Genomic DNA, 19,989 nt, shown 5'->3' on the forward strand with positions numbered 1-19,989 from the left:
CAATACAACTCCGTCAATCTCCGCCTCCAGTTGAAAGGCAGCTTTCAATATTGCACGTGTGCGCTAATATAAATAGATAAAACGTGCGCGTTTGGCAGACCTGCACGGATAGCAGTGATAGTCTTATACTGTATTAATGAGATAAGAACGGGTAGTCTATCTCGCGGCGACATACTCTCGCGGCAATCATGTGCTAACCGTGCTGGACGTTAAATTGTCATACTCATACGGGATGATCGTTCGAATCAGTATTGCTCCATTATAAAATATCTGTACGGTTATTAATGCTTTGTTAAACAATTTGCAGAAATTGTATACCAGTTACATCATCCAGTAGGATGCGACATGCTTATTTTATGAAAAGTCGATGACATTTTTTATTTGTGTAACAAAGTTAAGTTTTACTACAATATGCAGTAAGTTTGACGGCCGAGCGAGCAACGAATTTGATGCATGTTGTAATTGTTATTATCAAATAAATAATGACGATAATAAAAGCCAAAATGGATCATAATAAAATTATAAATCTAATAAGCACACAAATCATTGTTGCTGATATATGTATGTAGTTTATAATTATGACAAGGGACGGGATTAAGTGCGTTTTCACATTATGCGATCCGATATCGGATGTCGGAAGAATTTCAATAGTAAAAATCAACGATGGCGGCTTAAATGTATGGAATATCGGTCCTACATCCGATTCGGATCGGATAATGTGAAAACGCACTAATTTAGGCATGACACGTACTTATTATATTATTACTCATAAAATTTATTTTTATAATTTTAATTTCCTGTGGAAGTGAATATACGATTGATCGAGGCTATGACATTGACTAAATAATATTTGAAACCTTGTACAGTCACGGACTTTAATTGTTGATCCACTTGCAGCTCATTTTCTACTGGACACGTCATGCTATGCTTAAATATGCTTAACCCTACAAGACCCAGCGACATCATATGATGTCAGTAAAATATAAGTAAATACGCTTGGGACTCGAAGGGTTAACTATGAAATATCCAGTATAAAATGAGCTAGAAGTGGATCAACAATTAAAGTCCGTAACCGTACAACACTCATCTTCTAATGTCATCAACATACAACATACTTTTAATTCTTATACTTTTTTGTATCTCGCCAACACTGCTCAACAACTTGAAATGCAAAAATAATATATGCCATCGACCTTATCATAAGCAGTGTCAAATCTAAATAGTTTTATTTGTCGGTGAAATAGAAAATATTAGTTGTTTGATCATTTGTTTCTTGAACCCCTAAACCGGATTTATGCACGTCTCATTAACCCTATAGGTGCTTGAATCAAGAAGAATTATCTGCCGTTTTGTAGTTTTAGACGCTTTAGTAACAAATAATAATAAATAATAAAACAATTTTATTTCGGATAAAAAATCCATATATGAGCTATGAATGTACAAGTGTGACGCGAACTTTGATTTCTGGGGCCCATTTCACGAAGCTACAAGTTACAATTTACAAGCGGTAGTCAATGTCTAATATGACAAATTGGAGAGAGACTTGTAACTTGTAACTTTCAGTTTTGAGAAATGAGCCACTGGTGTAAAGCGTTCATGGGGTTAATAGTCGGACGATCCAATTTTCTTAGTAGAATGCTTGTTGAGTGCTTTCGTCATCGTGGCTTTTGTTTCCGTATACATTGTAGTTGTCCTGTTGTTTATAAATCGCCCGAGCGTGCTGTGCTTGAGCAAGCATGAAATGTACGTCATTATCATCCTCCTTGCGTTATCCCGGCATTTGGCGCGGCTCATGAGAGCCTGGGGTCCGCTGTGACAACTAATCCCAAGATTTGGCGTAGGCACTAGTTTTACGAAAGCGACTGCCATCTGACCTTCCAACCCAAAGGGTAACTAATAACTATTGTCCCAGAGCTGTTAGAACCTCTTTTGACACATGACAGCGTCCACAAAACGTAAACTCGCGCAACCTAATGAAATTTTAAGTAAAATCCTGTAATAATATTTAAAAAGATCAAGTACTTAAAAACAATATTTCGCTTCCTTTAAACATAATCTAACACATGTTACATTTTTGCGGATCTTCGTTAGTGAGTATTTTACGATATTAATTTATCATTCATTTTTATTTTTAGACTAGTGCTGTGGCCTAGTCTGTCATTTCGATTCAAATGACATTTCAGTAAGTTGATAGAAATCGTATATTTGTTTGAGCTCCTCCTTGTATACATAGGGCCTAATCGATTCAACCAATTCGAAATGAATCGTTAGATTTGGCAAACGATACGTCTTAGCCACATCGCAACATACTTCAAAACAAATGTGTCAAAAATGTGACCTTACAAATCCGGGACAATAGGCCTTATTGGAATTAGTCCGGTTTCCTCACGATGTTTTCCTTCACCGAAAAGCGACTGGCAAATGAAATGTACCTATTTAAGGTCAGTGTGGTGAAGACCGTCTACCCGGAAAGACCGTCTATTGACAATAACTTTTGTGTTTATATACCCAAGTAACAATTTCTGGTCCTATAGTGGTCGAGAGCACCAAATTAAATCACATTAAATGGTCCTATAAATAGTCTATATTGGTACTGTAGAGCCGATTTGGCGCAATTATGCAGCCATTTAGTGATATAATAGGGCTATAGCAGTATCATCCGTGACGTTTAAGGTCTATAATGGTGATGTGATGATGACTATTGTGCTAATTTGTTGACATAGAGGACGCAGTAACGCTATTATAGTATCAATTTATGCTATAGTAGCATTTGAGATTCCGTTATACAGGTTTTTTGTTCTGTAATAGCAGTTGCCGTCCCTTTTAATGCGAATGAATGAAATTTCTAAAATAATTTAATGTGTGTAATATTTAACAAAAACTGTTCTAAACGAGGAACTTTATGAAAAGTGGCGTGTGAACTTGTGAAGTTTAGTGTCAATCAAAATAATTTGGATTTCGTATAATTCCATCATTACTGCAAAAAGGTATGCGATGGAAATTTTACCGTTAAAAGAATATTAGTTTAATGGAGTATTTTAAGTGCGCCCTCGATTTATACCTGTTTTGAATAAAATAAATAAATATAATTTAATACAATAAAATTATTGGCACCATAGTTTCCACTATGGATCCAAGAAGTAAAACATACGCTTTTATAGTTCGACTATGTCACTTATCATACGCATTCACTGCCATAAGCCCGCCATTGTGGATTCAATTAGGGTTGCATGAGACTTTAACTATGATCCAGTTTAACTTATAAGTTCTTTATATAGAAAACAATACTTGTTTTCAATGTTTTACTATAGAAAGATCTTCTAAACAGTTTTTTTTTATAAAACATATAGTAAACTCAGCTATAACGCTATTGTGTTTTAAAAGAGATACCGAAACCATTATTCCACAGTTCTGTGATATAAAAGAGTAATTGTGACGTATACGGCGATGAGATATAAAAGGCATTAGAAAACGACTATTAACGCTTTTCAAAGCTATATAAACGTATCCTGAAAACTTCATTATACAGCAAAATAGCTCTATAATGGTATTCATATCACTACTACAGTGTTAAATACTGTAGCAGTGTTTTCCAAAGCCACTATATCCCAAAATAGTGGTATAGTTAGGTTTTAATTTCTGTTAAAATACGACTACTAAAAATACTATAAGCGGCTTGTTGGGAACCTTAATAGCGCAAATTGATAGCATAACAGTGATTCTTAACACTATTATACAATAATATTGTTCTTTAGTAGGTTATTTGATCCTGTTATAGACCAGGCCTATAGCGGCTCTATAAAATGGTGATATAAACGTTTACATCACTTCCTAATAACACCTATTAGCTGTATAACACAACAACTATAGCAGCTTGTCGGGAACCTTAATAGCGTAAATTGATTGCATAACAGTGATTTCTAACACCATTATATAATAATATTGTTCTATAGTAGTCATATTTGATCCTGTTATAGACCAGGCCTATAGCGGCTCTATAAAATGGTGATATAAACGTTTACATCACTTCCTAATAACACCTTTTAGCTGTATAACGCAACAACTATAGCGGCTTGTCGGGAACCTTAATAGCGCAAATTGATTGCATAACAGTGATTTCTAACACCATTATATAATAATATTGTTATATAGTAGTCATATTTGATCCTGTTATAAACCAGGCCTATAGCGGCTCTATAAAATGGTGATATAAACGTTTACATCACTTCCTAATAACACCTTTTAGCTGTATAACGCAACAACTATAGCGGCTTGTCGGGAACCTTAATAGCGCAAATTGATTGCATAACAATGATTTCTAACACCATTATATAATAATATTGTTCTATAGTAGTCATATTTGATCCTGTTATAGACCAGGCCTATAGCGGCTCTATAAAATGGTGATATAAACGTTTACATCACTTCCTAATAACACCTTTTAGCTGTATAACGCAACAACTATAGCGGCTTGTCGGGAACCTTAATAGCGCAAATTGATTGCATAGCAGTGATTCCTAACACTATTATACAATAATATAGATCTATAGTAGTCATATTTGATCCTATTATAGACCAGGCCTATAGCGGCTCTATAAAATGGTGATATAAACGTTTACATCACTTCCTAATAACACCTTTTAGCGGTATAAGCTTATAGAGCTAAAAGGTGTTACTGGAGGCTTTTATACGACAAGTGGTCACGCCGAAAACCTTTATACGACATCTATAGTAGCTTTTGGCGTCGAAAACCAAAATTATAGCACTAAAATGTTACTTGGGTATCTACGCCTCTCACACCTCCGAAGGTATACCAGTTTTTCATCCTTAAGCCATTGGTCTTGAATACATATCCCTAGGACGAACACTAGTTAACAATAAACTTGATTCGTGTTTCGAACTCGATCATCGAGTTCAACATGGTTCCGCAAAAAATTAAAATAAAATAGAAGCAGTCGGAATATTTGTATATCATGTATGTAACGTAGTCATTTAATAACCGTTCTTTCTGACTAGTACTATTAATCTACTCAAAACGCGTTCAATTTCTTGTTTTATGTTCAGAAATATGTAACTTAGAAATTGTGCCTACTCAGAAAGTCCGGCATAAAAGAGAAAGGCAAGACCGGCATACGATAAACAAGGAGTTGCCAACCTTTTTTAGGCTTTATTGGAAATAAGTCGAGTGTAAACAATATCAATATATAAGTACGTTTTTTGCTTATGATAGTTGTACCGTTTTTGATTTTAACTTCGAAATACAGTTTTGGTAATGATTCGTATGGTGTTACTAATATCATTCGAAAGTATTAAATAGAAATGACAATTGTGAAGAATTATAAGTGGTGAACAGAACTAAGCCTACTTACACTGCATTACTCATCATCATATTATTTAAGATGGTAGTGTTTGTATAGATTGTGCAACATGCGGCGACAAATATTTCAAAAGAGAGTTATGTATTTGGGTGATTCCTTAAAAATCGGTTAACTTTTGGACAGATTTTGTCAGAGGTGTTTTTTTAATGCTAATGCAAAAGTTGATCACCCATTGGGTAAGTATGACACCACGTACGATACATCCAAAAGGGCCAGCCGATATTTTTAGTATTTAAGGAGTTATTTACAATTTTCTGATATTAGCTTTCTAGGGACTGACGGCCGAGGATAGGGACTGAGGCTGAGAATATTTTTTTAAATAAAACCACATATTTTCTGTTTTAAATGATTAATATTATTACATTTTAACAGCTACAACAGTCCTGTAAATAATTCAGTGTAAAAATTCAGTCAAACGTACATTAATTATATTTTAGCCTTATCTTCTTTCGATGTCGAATTTTTCTTTTTTGGCGACATGTTCTAAAATTAATGTTATATAAATTAGATTTTTTAAATAATTTTGCGCAAATCATAATTATGTCTACCTATTAGAAATAGAGTTTAGCCTAAATGCGAAATAAATTGCGTTTTGTTTCCACCTTTATCATACTATCGTCAATCCCTAGCCATAACGTCAGTCCCTAGCCAGTTACATAACCAGGGCCTGACGGTCCAGGGACTGACAAATGCAAACATAATCGTTCATAGCTTATTCTCAGATATAAATGCGGAAACCTAAAGCTCACTCTCACAGCAATGCACACATCAGAATAACATACAATTAGGTAACGGGAAAATAACTTATTAATTTTATAGCAAATAACTTACCTAGGGACTGAAAAATCGACTGGCACAGCACGTGTTTACGCTCCAAGGACGCGAATCGCACCGGCGATAAGATGGCCGACGCCGAACGCGTCGTGTTTGCGGCTAACTTCACGTTGATACTTTCGAATGATGTAGTGTAACAGAACGGGTTTTGCTCGAGTGCCGCGTATTTTTAAAATTTCTAAGTGGCTAGGTACTGACGCTAATTACGTATAACAATATTATAGAATAAAAATTATTATCATAAACGTAATTTTCATCCATAAAACTGTTACGGGGTTTTGCATTGTGTAACATTACATTGGTTTAAACACAAAAAATCTAGTGATATCATTAAAACTCATGAATACTGAAGAAACTTAATCTGAAATTTGGAAATTTGACATGGCTAGGGACTGACTTTTAAGACATTTGATAATTATTTTCTATAATAAATAATGCAGTGATCAACACCAAATCGGATGACCTAATCAAACGGCGTTTATATTCAACCCCTATAACATAAGATACCTAATATATTTATTACAAATCTATTAAATTGCCCTAAACACAAAGTTAACCGAATTTTATGGAATCACCCATTTTTAGAAATAAAAGTAAGCATTTTGAATCCAATTATTTATTCAAACAGAAAACATAATATTTGCGCACCCTTGACAAAACATATTTGATAAAGGTTGTTCGTCAGACGGCAGAAACTGAACCCTGGAGGCACAGAGGGTCATATCGAAACTATGACTAGTGGCACAAACTGTGCACTTCTCAAGCAAAATCATTTCGTCTTCCTCGTCGATATATACGCTGGCGTTAGGAAGTGCATCAAAAAAAGATTCTATCAATACACTATTCGGAAGATGTAGAGACATGACTTGTATATTTTTTGCTATTTTTAATAACTGAAACAAATATTTATGTATTAAGTATACAAATATTTATGTAAATATTTATGTATTAATGACATCTGAATCTCTACTGAGTTTTTGAAGTCGTAATCGAGCAAAATGGGGCAAAGGGTGTTTATTGAATCCTTAACGAAGTAAAGGAATCTCTAATCTCGCTACGCTCGGGATTCAAAATTAGAATACTGAGCGTAGTCAGGGATTCAAGTATTAACGCTCAAGGTGGAAATAATTTTGCTACCATGTGATATATACAATTTTTCACGTCACCTATGAGGAAATTACCAAAATATTAATAATGAATATACCTACTGCAAATCAGTAGTACGAACTTAATCTACAACAATTTATAAACGATCATGAAATATAATGTCAAAACTCTTTTCATTGAATCAATATGTTATACTGGCAACATAAAATCCTTGAACAGAAAAGAACCACTCAGCTCCTCCAAGACTCGAGTTTGTAATATTCATACTCCCCGAGTTACACACAATGTTTTTCATCACACTTGCAACATAAAAACATGTCAAAAGATAAAAAAATTGAATACGGTACTAGAAATTTCATAACTCCCTTGGGAGAACGATTTTTATATAACTCACGCTCCGCCTGCGTGTAAAATCACATTTAGTGTGCGAGTGTGATGAAAAAAAATTACGCATTCATACTCTGTAGTGACTATAGCAAAACCAAGCATTGCTAAGAAATGTTACCAAACTAATTCACGTAGGTATCTTAATATCCTATTACGTTTTCTTAATTAACATAGTTTGAAAAACAGATAAGTAGTTGGATTTATATGAGCCTGTAATATCGTGACTAAATTGTATTCGCAGGGTGTTCGTTGGAAAAACAGTATTATGCAATATCTGGACCTGAAAAGAAAAGGTTATGAACCCCATCTACGGGACATATGCCGGTCTTGCCTTATAAATAGAAAAATGCTTATATGTTCAAAATTTCAACGTTATTTTAATAGTTATCTAGCACATTCTGCCCCGTTATTACGTAAAATAACAATGATCATGATTTTGGAACCTAGTCTCACATGAAATTACGCGACAACAAGCACTAGACGGTCTTTCTGTGCTCATCGCGGGAGGACGGTCAACCCGCCGAGCCTTAAAAAAAGTGATTTTTATCACTTAAAAGTACCTTACTTCACCAAAATACTGTAAAAGCTTTGTAAAATATAATATTTGCTATCCCATAGGACCATGCGCATTACACCAGACTGCATTAATTATAGAGTTTTATCCACTCAAACTTTATTTCAAATAAACTATGCCGGTCTTGCCCGCACTGACCTTAGGTAATATTTCAAAATAATTATACAAATGCCAGTGTCTGTTTTATGTGCTTTTTATGCAATTTTGTACATTATCATATACTACAGGAAATCTCATTAGTCACTAAACTCATTAAGTTCGTTCTAAGCTTCTGTGCACATTTCGTTAAAATATAATACCCAAAAAATACATTTATTTTATATAGATATTATTTTAATTTATCATGCTTTTCTTTTATAATCTTAATTTGAACGTTACAAAAGCCATGATTGCACTTATACTATTTCATAATTACATATATAACGTCTTATCAAAATTAACCACACAAGATGTGTAATTATCCAGACAAGAGAATCTTCTTATGGGACATTAACTTTGATTAGTCGACAAATATGTACTTCTATTTAAATTTCAAGTACTCGGCTTGTTTCCATTTCATAGTTGCTTCCGTACCCGCCTGCGTCATGTCATTTTGTATGCCATATATACGTGTGTTGCGCATGCGTGTCCGCACGGTCCTAGGGCGCAGTGGCACATCATTCAATTTTTTTTGCAGAAAACACTGTCACCAAGTGTCCCACCCCGGTTACCGGATCGTCCCCAACTCCCCCTCCGTTACCCAATAATTTCCACGAGGAAGTTGATAGACCTGTCCGACGCGCCCGAGCCGCCTCCTCGCGCGCAGCACCACGCGAACCACTCGCATTTCGTCACTAACATTACCAAAAATAGTGACGCGAGCGATTTTCACACGAGCACTATTCAATTCACGGAAGGCAAGGAGAAAGGCAAGCTGAAGCTGACCATGTCGACCACACAGAGGAAGCTGTCGGACAGCTCGCCCGCGCCCGCGCCCCTGCCCGCGCCCAACGGCTACAAGCCGCCGCACGCGCAGGAACCCAATAGCTTACCGAGGCCTGTGGCCCGCAACCTCCACATACAGAATAGAGGAAAAACTCAAGAGGTAATTGTGATATGCGCATTTGTACTCATATCGATTCTGTATCTCGGCGTCAAACTGAAAGTGGTCGAGTTCTTGTCCTGAAATCGAGAGTGGAGCTTGTTTTGCACTAACACGGTTTTAAAAAATGAATAGATAAGAATAGTTTATTTATTAAAACATTAACTATAAAAACGTATTATATTGTTAATTTTATTATGGATTAATATATTTATAACATATCCAAGGTCCTTCATTCCTCACTGTACTCGAGCTAGTTGCCAGTGATCCCTAATCCGGGTCAGTCGAGAGTGGGCAGTGGAGACCGCTCGGCCCTGACGTGACCCGTGATCTGTTACGACCCCTTAACATGGTGTGGCTGGCCGACCAATAGTATTTCAGGGTTCTCATGACGAAATATTGTAATCTGGGATATAACAAAAAGTGCCTAGACGAGAAAATTACTACAATGTCGCAAAGGACATCCTTCTCTTGCTTAGCAAAAGGTAAATATTAAATCATTAATTAGCAAATTAAATTATTTTAAAGCGGTATTTGACTCGTTACTGATAATTAATAATTATGAATGCTACAAGTTGTAGACGATATAAAAATAACATTATTTATTGCTGAACTAATCCTGGTTTATTTAAGCGATTTGTAAAAGCAGAAATAATTATTTATTCTAATTATAGTGCCGGTATTTGTATCACCGCTCCTTAGCTGCGTTATGAAGTAAACATTTGATGAACTAGGCCGATTGTTCGCGTGGGTTGCCCAACTGTGAAAGATGACATGTCACTGGGATCTGTCTATCTGTCCTGTGTATCGCTTTGTAAATAATTAACTCACTTCTGTCATGCCTTCCTAGTGCACGCAATTGCATGGTACTAAATTACGTAGTACTAATAGTATTTAGTTTGTGTATTTACTTACAAAGTTTTACATCTGTTTGTAGCGTTAGTAAGAAAAACTAAGTTATAGATGCTGATTTAATAATATGAACGATGTACGAACGCGTATAGTTGAGACTAATCAAATTTTTCTTTTACAGTCGTGTGAGTCCACTGATCTCATTAAACTGGACGATTCGCCGACGAATCTAGAAGATTTCGATCCTCTTAAGTGCCGTGATAAAAATGACAAAGTGGAGACGAACAAAGCGACGGACAGTGCTCTCTTACACGAGTACGGGTTGGACTTTAGCCAGTTCGGGTTCGGGCTGCTCGAAGCGCCGGCGCCGGGCTCCAGCGCAGAAGCCCCTCCCTCCGTCGTGCCCAAGGGCTGGACCACCTTCAACTGAGTCGTCGGCTCCTAGTACTGTATATCTTGCGTGTAGGTAAATAACATATAGACCTGTGCTAATTTAATTATTTATTTATTGCTACGTTTACTGTAGCCACGGAGTTTAAACAACATGCTCATTGCTTAGAATGATATTGGTGTACATAATGTGACATATCAATGAAATGTAATATAATGTGTTGGTAACATGCCGTAGGTAATGATTTCTGTATATGTGTCGTAGGTTAGTGTAATGTAATGTAATGTAATGTCATATGTATATTTCAGATAGATTAATTGTTTTAATGTGCAGAATAGTCAATATTTTTCAGAGATCTTCCATGTTGTTATTGTTTTGATTTTATCATTTTATACCATTACTGTATATTTCCGTGATATTTTTAAACGAATAACTCGGCCTTTGTGAATATTCGAAAGGAATCGATTAGAATAATATATTATTTCTAAATCATTACGCAGTGATTACAACGACTCACTTTCGTCCAAAAACTGATGTTCTTAAATTAACCATGGATCTAATATAACAAAATATCAGTGTTATTCCCAAAGATTTCAGAAGAAAAGATTAGGGAATCCATATTCTTGTAATGCTACAGCTCGATTAATTCGCATCACGCGTGCGTTTCATCGCAAAAAGTGCGCTTGGCTCGCGATCGTGCACAGCGCTGCTGACACCGCCTTTACCGTCTGAAACCCTGTTCTTACGAAGTATTGTATAGAGTGGAGTAGAGAATGGTAATTCCAAATATTTTTAGCTTTATAACACTTTAAGTTCTCGCGCTTTGTACAAAAAAATAATGTTAATTAATCGCGTTCGACCTGTGTGTGACTTTAAATATATTTTTAGCTTTATTATTTCATTATTTTGTATTAGTATCAAAGGCAAATTACTATAAGATACATTGAAATTGCACAATTTGAGGTAGCACATCGTAATAAACTCAAGAATATATGTTTTTGGATGAAAGTATTCGTATCATTTTCAGCTAAAAGTAGGTAGTTTTAACAAAATTGTACTGGCGTTGCGCAACGTTTTAGGACCTTTTTGTCTTCGCGGCAGGGACATAATTATCTCTCTGAGATATTGTAGTTGTTTTAATAAAAGCAGGCTATAAAATAAAAATAAAATGTCAAAAGATCGATATATGTTACAGAGGGAAGCAAAACAGGTGTTCAACTGTTCAGCGGACACATAGGTACAATATAGCACTTGTAAAAATATCCTCATGCTCCTTGCGTTTTCCCCAGAATTTTGCCACGGCTCATGGGAGCTTGAGAGAAGTGACTGGCATCTGACCGTTAAACTCGACAGGTAACTACGCCTTATTGAGTCATGAGATTGGTTTCCTCGCGATATTTTCCTTCATCAAAAAGATACTTGAAAATATCAAATCATACTTGCCACATACGTTCCGAAAAACTCGTTGCTACGTGTCGGGGTCGGGGCTTAAACTCAGGATTGAAAGTCACGTGCCCTTCTGCTAAGCCATCAGTGCTTCACTATTTTGTTCACGAAATAAAACTATGGAAACGGATTATATCGCGTATAATGAATTTACAATTCATCCCGACGTTTCGAACACTTTACAGCATTCGTGGTCACGGGTGACTGAGGAAAAAATTATACGCGATATAATCCGTTTCCATAGTTTTATTTATCGCGGTAACCGAAGACAATAATATTTTGTTCACTTGCACTTAAAATTAACCCTCAGTCGAGATTGCCCCCTCCCCCTACCCCTGTACCTTAACCCCTCGTATGCGGCCTGTCAATTTTGATAATTGAAAAAAAAAAGACCTTGACATTTAAAACAATAGATTAGAATTCCCACGCACAGATCCGTGTCTAAGCATACGAGGTGTTAACTAATCCTTAAGAAGTCTATATCGTCGCTATGTATGTCAGGTGCCGTGTGACAACAGCATCTTTTGACAAAACAACTGAATTCCTCATGTTCTAAAGCGTAAATATTATATTTATAAATATACCAATTTGCTTCCATATTTTTTAGAGTATTAACTGTAATTTATAATTATAAACTATTATGTTGTCAAAAAGTACAATTAGCCTTTTTATAATAGGATAATGCGGTTATCTTGTTCACACACTAGATACAGCATGGATTTACCGAATTTGTGAAATCGTCATTTCATTAGGTGCTAAAAACAATGGAAAGATAGAGAGGAGACGCATATAAATATATGTAATTATATATGGAAAATACTTTGGACGTTAAAATAGGATTGTAATGTGAATAACTTTGTCAAGTAAGCAGTTGCCTCTTTAATGTCAGTTGACTGACAGAAACTCTGGAGCCTGATTTGAATAGGCTCAATAACGTTGGCCAGTCAAATTTTTTTGCACGTAGCGCAATGTTGTTATTCTCTTAATTGATTGTCTCGGTTACTGGTCCATAAAGTCAAAATATCAACTCATAGAACAAAACTTATGACAGTGGCAATCTACATACAAAGTAATGCGTAACCAATGCATTATTTGTCAATTGCTAACTTTATTCGATTGAAGGAGGTGAAGATTGTACCGTGACTTTAATTTTAGCTATAAAACTGAATTTAATATCGCTAAAGTAGCATGTTACGACCGTATCACCTTCTGTTACTTGCTGAGTTTCTGGGACTCCGTAGAACTAAGTGACTAGAGTATGTTCGGAAAGTGAAGAGTCGTGGAATGTATTGGGCCCCATACATTTCACGGCTCTTCACTTTCGAGCAGACTATAGTAGTTTTTTTTAGCCGTTTAGTTAGGTACAGAAGTTTTGGTTATGAACTGATGCTCTATGCAACATACTCTGTATGTACAGTGCTGGACAAAATTCTTCATACACCGACATAAAAAATCGTCCCATTAATGCAAATACCGACTAAGTGACTTTTTGACGAAATCGAGTTTTTAGCACCTATAGAATAAGATTTTCAAGGGCTACAATATGTTAAAACCCATGTATTGATACGACGCTGCATTCAAAAGATAGCTTCCGCATAAAGTTACTTAATGGTCAATTTGTTGCATTATAAACTGCCAGAATGTAATATGAATATTTAATATAAACTTTTATGCTTTATCCGCCAAGTAGAACCTTTTAATGGTGTATAGTGTTTTTTTGCATTTAAACATTTTGTTAAAGTAGCCATCTTATGTTCTACAAAAAAGTTTAATGTGTACATATTTGATTTTTGCAAATAAAACTATCAACAAAATTCTTTATTTTAAGCCAGGCTAAATACACCAAATGTCTTTAAGATGTTTTTCCAGAAGATGTTTGTTTACAAACATCAGCAATTTCATTCTACCAAAAAGTTGTATAGGGACTATAATTGGTTTTGCATGTGATGTGACGAAGGAAAGGATAACGGTCTATTACTGCAAATACCGACTATGTGTAAATAGGCGATTTTGAGATAATGCGGTTTGAAAGTTTGAAGGCACGTTTTATATGAAAACATGAAGAAATTTACGTTATGTGTATGGCATTTTAAACCCTATATTTTTTTGTTTACTACTTTGTCGTATATATATTCAGAATGTATTTAGTTGACGATCAAATACGATTTAATGAAACAGTCGAATACCTACTTAGTTGGTTTTTCCTGTAGAAATAAATGTTTGCATATTTCTCTTCTTTATACATAATTATAACCCATTGTTTGTCTTAAATAAAGCTTCGTTTTTCATACGATGTTCTACAACCTAAATGAGTTTTTTCTGAAATATACCGGGTAATAATTATAAGTTAGCCAGTAAGCTAATATAGTCAGTAGTTTTTAAGAATATTGTACGCTCGAAATGGGCACTGTTGATACTGTATTTCCTGTATATCATACCATCTTATGTACACAGTTAACAATGAATAAACTTTACTTTACTTACTAGCATACCTACGGTACGAGTAGACTTCAGATGTCACAACTGTGTACCACTTCACCAACTGCAGTATTAAGTGGTTGAAACCACTCATGGTACCCTTTAGGTATTAAATCTCTGTCACAAAGGCTGAATAAAGTCTTGAGGACACTTAGGTGGAGTCGAGGCACGTCGAATCGAGCCCTGCATACATTTACAATGAACGATGAATCCGATTCGACGCGTCGCTAATGGACGTAGTTTCATAAGAAATGCAGAAGGCGAATTAATGAGATTCGACTCGGCGAGCTTAGTGGTCACTAGGCTTAAGTTCATATCGAGATCTGGACGTAGCACAAGGCAAGAAAATCAACGCCACAAATTAAACTCCAGTTCAGTAGAACCACCTCAAACCTCTTAATGTATCATATCATATTTCTATCTCGGTCTAAAGCTCGATAAACAACTAGCTATCTCTGCGTTCAAGAAGATGGACTTACGCAGACTTTTTGACAAAGGTATCGTAACTAAATAGTACCATGAGTGCTTCCAATCACTTAATACCTAGTTAGTCTAGCATTGTCAGCCGTGTTACGGACGTGTTTGTATCGAATTCCACCAGCGATGAAGATGTTGTTTAATAACTTTTTATCACTCTTGCGCAGTAAGTGTGCAATCGCACGAAGGCGTATCAGGAGTAAAAGAAAAAACTTTTTCCCAAAAGAGTGTTTAAATTTGTATTTTGGACTACCATAAATACTTTTTTATCTTTTTATTGCAAGTGTGATGAAAAACACTGCATGTAACTGGGGGCGTAAGAATATTGCAAACATGATTGCTTTAAATCGCCCCAGAAAGCTATGTAATTACCGTTACACATTACTTTTTCTTACTTATTACCTCATCTACGCCTACATTTTAGTGACTTTGGCGTAAATACTACAAAACTTTAAATAAACTATTACTTCAGGTTATTGAGCGTACAAAAACTATTTACCTATACTAAATGTAACAGTGTAGATAGTGAAATTTCGAACATAAATTATGGCGGACTTCGGATTGCTGAGACAGTGAACTAGTATGTAGTAAGTACCTATGCATATTATGCTATTACCCAAAAACGCATTAACAGATTTGTAAAATTCTTTTTGTGATTTCAAGGGAATGCTATTGCGTTACTTCTTGTTAAATTTTACTGAAATCGGTTAAAGTATTTTGTGAAAAATCTCCTAAAACCGGTTGAAGAGGATTTTTTCAAAATTTTTTTTAAATAAACTTTCTATCATAATTTCTCTACCCTTAAACTTAACATCACAGTTGTGTTGGAAAACTTTCAGCTAATTTCATGGCGTACAACATACAGACAATAACATATCAATGATTGTACAATTATTTTTTACATGGGTATAAATATAAATATTAGTACTTTTGGCTCTGGACAAATTTGATCATACAGTAATTAAAATACGAGTGAAATGCAATGTAGTAGTGTGTATGGCTTTCATCTGCTTTAGATATCGCTGATTGTCTCGGAGGAACATTTTCAGTTAGAAACTGAAGGTATTTATCTAACCCAAGCTTTTTCCTGTGTGTCTACTAAAGTAGGCAAAGTGGGTATAATTCAGAATGACATTTAAATTTTTTTTTATTTTTCCAAAAACTTCCTTAAATTTTGGCTAGGATTGATAATCCTATGAATCACAAACGCATGAAATAGACATACTAGTATTTTCTTTCAGTCATCTTTATTAAACACATCATATATATTCAGACGGGCGATGGCTGAAAGACAATACCAGTATGTATATCTCATGCGTTTGTTATGATTAATAGGAATGAATAGCTTGAATAGCTAACATAGTCTCATGTAATCAATCCAAACCAAAATTTAAGGAAGTTTTTGGAAAAATAAAGAAAATATCAAATGTCATTCTGAATTATACCCACTTTGCCTACTTTAGTAGACACACAGGAAAAAGCTTGGGTTAGATAAATACCTTCAGTTTCTAACTGAAAATGTTCCTCCGAGACAATCAGCGATATATAAATCAGATGAAAGCCATACACACTACTAAATTGCATTTCATTCGTATTTTAATTACTGTATGAACAAATTCGTCCAGAGCCAAAAGTACTGATATTTATATTATACTCATGTAAAAAAATAATTGTACGATCATTGATATGTTATTGTCTGTATGTTGTACGCCATGAAATTAGCTAAAAGTTTTCCAATACAACTGTGATGTTAAGTTTAAGGGTAAAGAAATTATGATAGAAGTTTTATTTTATATGTCGGTGTATGATGCATTTTGTCCGGCACTGTATGCTCTTTGGTCTAAATTACCGCTGCTGATGGAATTATTAATATGGGTTATGCAAAACGCAAGCATTTAGTGCAGTAATACTTACTCAATATCTATATTACACCTAAAGAGATATTTATATTCTCAAATTTATTTTCCATTTAAATTACTTACTAGTTTTAGTCGTTAGACACTAGAATGTGTATTTTTCCTAATAAAACATTTTAAACATTATATGCCGCTACTTTGTTTGTTAAGCAGTATTCAGACACGTTACAGACATCGCTTTCTGTCGCGGTGATTCGAGTTCAGTGTTCTTAACCGCATGGCTTATTGCAGTCATTACATTACATTAGGTATTCTTGTAGTCTGCGAGGAGTCTCAACTAAGGAAAGCGCACAACATGTAGGTATAATTACCTACTCTACATTTTTGATTTGTGACTTCTCTCGCCGTGGCACAAAGCGGTGTCAGCGTATATGTCGGTATAATAAGGTACCTAAATTAGGCACTGAAGTAAGTAATAGATTTTACTTCAGTGCCTAAATTACCTCATTTTTCTGACTACTGAGGCTTAGAGAATATGTAGGTATTAAATAGCTACGTTTGATATGGTATCAAGTATTGTAAAATTTGACGTGTTGACCTCCGTTCGGGCTCGTCAGGAAGTTTCATAGAGGCCTAATTAGATACTGTTGCAGACACTACATTATCACACACAAGGTAACTTCTAAGACGGGTTCATGAGTCGAATCAGGAAACATTAAATAGTGGCAATTTAATCATCTCTCAAGATGATTGTTTTTTTATATGTTAACGGACTTACCCTATTCTCATGTCACTAGTAAATACTAATTCTCATATAATTGTAATAGTAATTCTCATGTAAATACGGTACTAGAATTTACATAACTCCCTCGGAAGAACGATTTTTCTATAACTACCGCTCCGCCTGCAAAATCACATTTAGTGTGCGAGAGTATTAACTCAATACAGTGACATTAAGGTATAGATTTCACAATTTCCAACTGCAGTCGTGTCCAGTTACGTCTACACACTCACCTACGCAAAACTATGCCCATAGCAAGGATGATTTATATAGGATTTACTATCTTCATACTAAGAATCGTACCTCAATTTTTTAGCGCCATCTATGAAATACTATCTTAACAACACTGATGATGCCTACTTTTTTTTTTCAAAATGTGTATTGACGTGATATCATGATATTAAAATAAAGAAGCACGCCATTTGTTACTATAAAAAATAAAAACGCGCAAAAATATGATTTTGGCCACTTCCAGGCTGCGAAACAGCGCCATCTAGTTTTATGCCTAAAAGGCCCATACATTTCAGGGATACGCTTTTTTGTATGCTTTGTCTGTCCCGGTATTACTTCGATCGTCCTTGCCCATAATATCACAACACAACGCGACTAACTCCTTCTCGCTGCCACTTACAGCCAAGCGTAATATGAGTCACGTTGCGTTTTGAGAATTTGTGCGTGAATTTAAAAAGAGCCACTTATTGAAAATTAAATTTCGCTATTAAATTACGATAAATCTCAAAGTATTTTGCAAACGTATGTTTTTTACCAATAAAAATATTTCGGCCATTTTGGAGATGTCACAAAATAAAGCACAAAGTTTATTTTAGAAATGATACCGCACCGACGGCGAGATAAGCTGTTAATCCTGACATTTATTTTCTTTTCTAATGTACTTAGTACTTACTGAGATAAAGGCTGTCTGGCTTGGGGTGTTATCTTAAAGCTAATATGGTGATACGATACTTTTACATTTCAATATATTTCTACTTGAGTATAAACTTTCGAATACATGACTAAGTAACCAATTAAAAATAATGTCTTAAATCATCATCGCATAATTTTATAGTAGTCTGTTCGGAAAGTGAAGAGTCGTGGAATGTATTGGACCCCGTACATTTCAGTAACTCTTGTCTTTTCGAAAACACTAACAGTAATTTCTCATTTTTGAAGTGTAGGTATAGTATATCATGTTAGCGGCTGTTTATAAACTCCGGCAGATGTTAAAGTTCTTGTGTACCTACTGTTTTGATGGTTAAACCAGATTAGAAGCCCCGCGTAGCTGGGCTCCTTCGACACGGAGAACATGAAAATTATTTCACGATGTGCCAAAGATAATCACGATCAGGATGTTGCCGGAGCTTAGAATCACGCGCCGACATATTTAATACCAAAGACATAACTCCGTATAGACAGATAGTCTAAGAAAAAATGTACCTCAGTACCATACAGAAAAAGGTACGGTGGCCCAGATGGCATTACACCTTTGGGGTACGCTCAGCTAGATGGCGCTAATATTAATATTTGACATTTTAACACATATCAAGCTAAGAATATGGGCCAAATTGTCAAAACTGAGGTTCAAAAGTTTTAAACTTGTGTCGAGAGTTGACAGTCTATGTCCTGTGATTACACATTTTACTTTGACAGTAACTCTCTATAATACTCGATCCTCTTTGGTAAGTATTAACAATATTAATATAAGCGCCATCTATCTGAGCGTACCCCAAAGGCGTAATGCCATCTAGGCCACCGTACCTTTTTCTGTATGGTACTGAGGTACGTTTTTTTCTTAGACTTTATCTGTCTATGCGGAGTTATATATGTCTTTGATACTTACCTAGCTTTTACAAGACTCTTTATCATAAACACAGTGAATGTGGGGCTGAAGGACATTCATTAACTGTAATATTATTATCAATAGTGTGATGTATTTTTAAACACGTCTACTTCTCGACTTTTCGTCCACGTTGCATTTACTATGCACACAGCACGTACTAAGGTTGACATTATGACAATCCTGCATAAATGTAATCTCATAAGATTATTTACACTAGATGTTCGGCATTCCACAATGCAATCTCTAGTCCATTGTATATGAGGTACCTACTCATTATGTCAATACAATGAAACGTAATCGTTTAAAAATATTTTGTGATCTACATATATTATTTTATTACAAACTTGTTGAAAAGCACAATTTGTTTCATTTTTATTATTTCCTATACATATATAACAGTTTCAAAAAACTTGTCTTTAGGTAGGTAAGATAAAAAATATGTTATTCATTTACAATCGTAGAATATTTAGTCGAAATTACTTTGTTTTTTAGGGTTCCGTACCAAAAAGG

At 35.1% G+C, this 19,989-nt stretch overlaps 1 protein-coding gene across 5 annotated transcripts in view; it reads left to right on the forward strand.

The window, feature by feature from the left end:
• LOC125241765 (DENN domain-containing protein 1A-like) overlaps positions 1–19,989 on the forward strand; it is a 109,460-nt gene that overhangs the window by 63,475 nt on the left and 25,996 nt on the right. For 2 of the 5 annotated variants that reach the window (XM_048150380.1, XM_048150381.1), the window contains 2 exons: positions 8,957–9,364; positions 10,395–13,498. In XM_048150380.1, coding sequence (XP_048006337.1) covers positions 8,957–9,364; positions 10,395–10,643 — 657 coding nt within the window. In that variant the 3' untranslated portion in view covers positions 10,644–13,498. Of the gene's footprint in view, positions 1–8,956; positions 9,365–9,588; positions 9,634–10,394; positions 13,499–19,989 lie in introns of those variants that run through there. The other 3 variants (XM_048150382.1, XR_007178763.1, XM_048150383.1) reach the window with 3 other exon arrangements.

The sequence above is a fragment of the Leguminivora glycinivorella genome, chromosome Z, assembly GCF_023078275.1.
Source record: "Leguminivora glycinivorella isolate SPB_JAAS2020 chromosome Z, LegGlyc_1.1, whole genome shotgun sequence".
Lineage (NCBI taxonomy): Eukaryota > Metazoa > Arthropoda > Insecta > Lepidoptera > Tortricidae > Leguminivora > Leguminivora glycinivorella.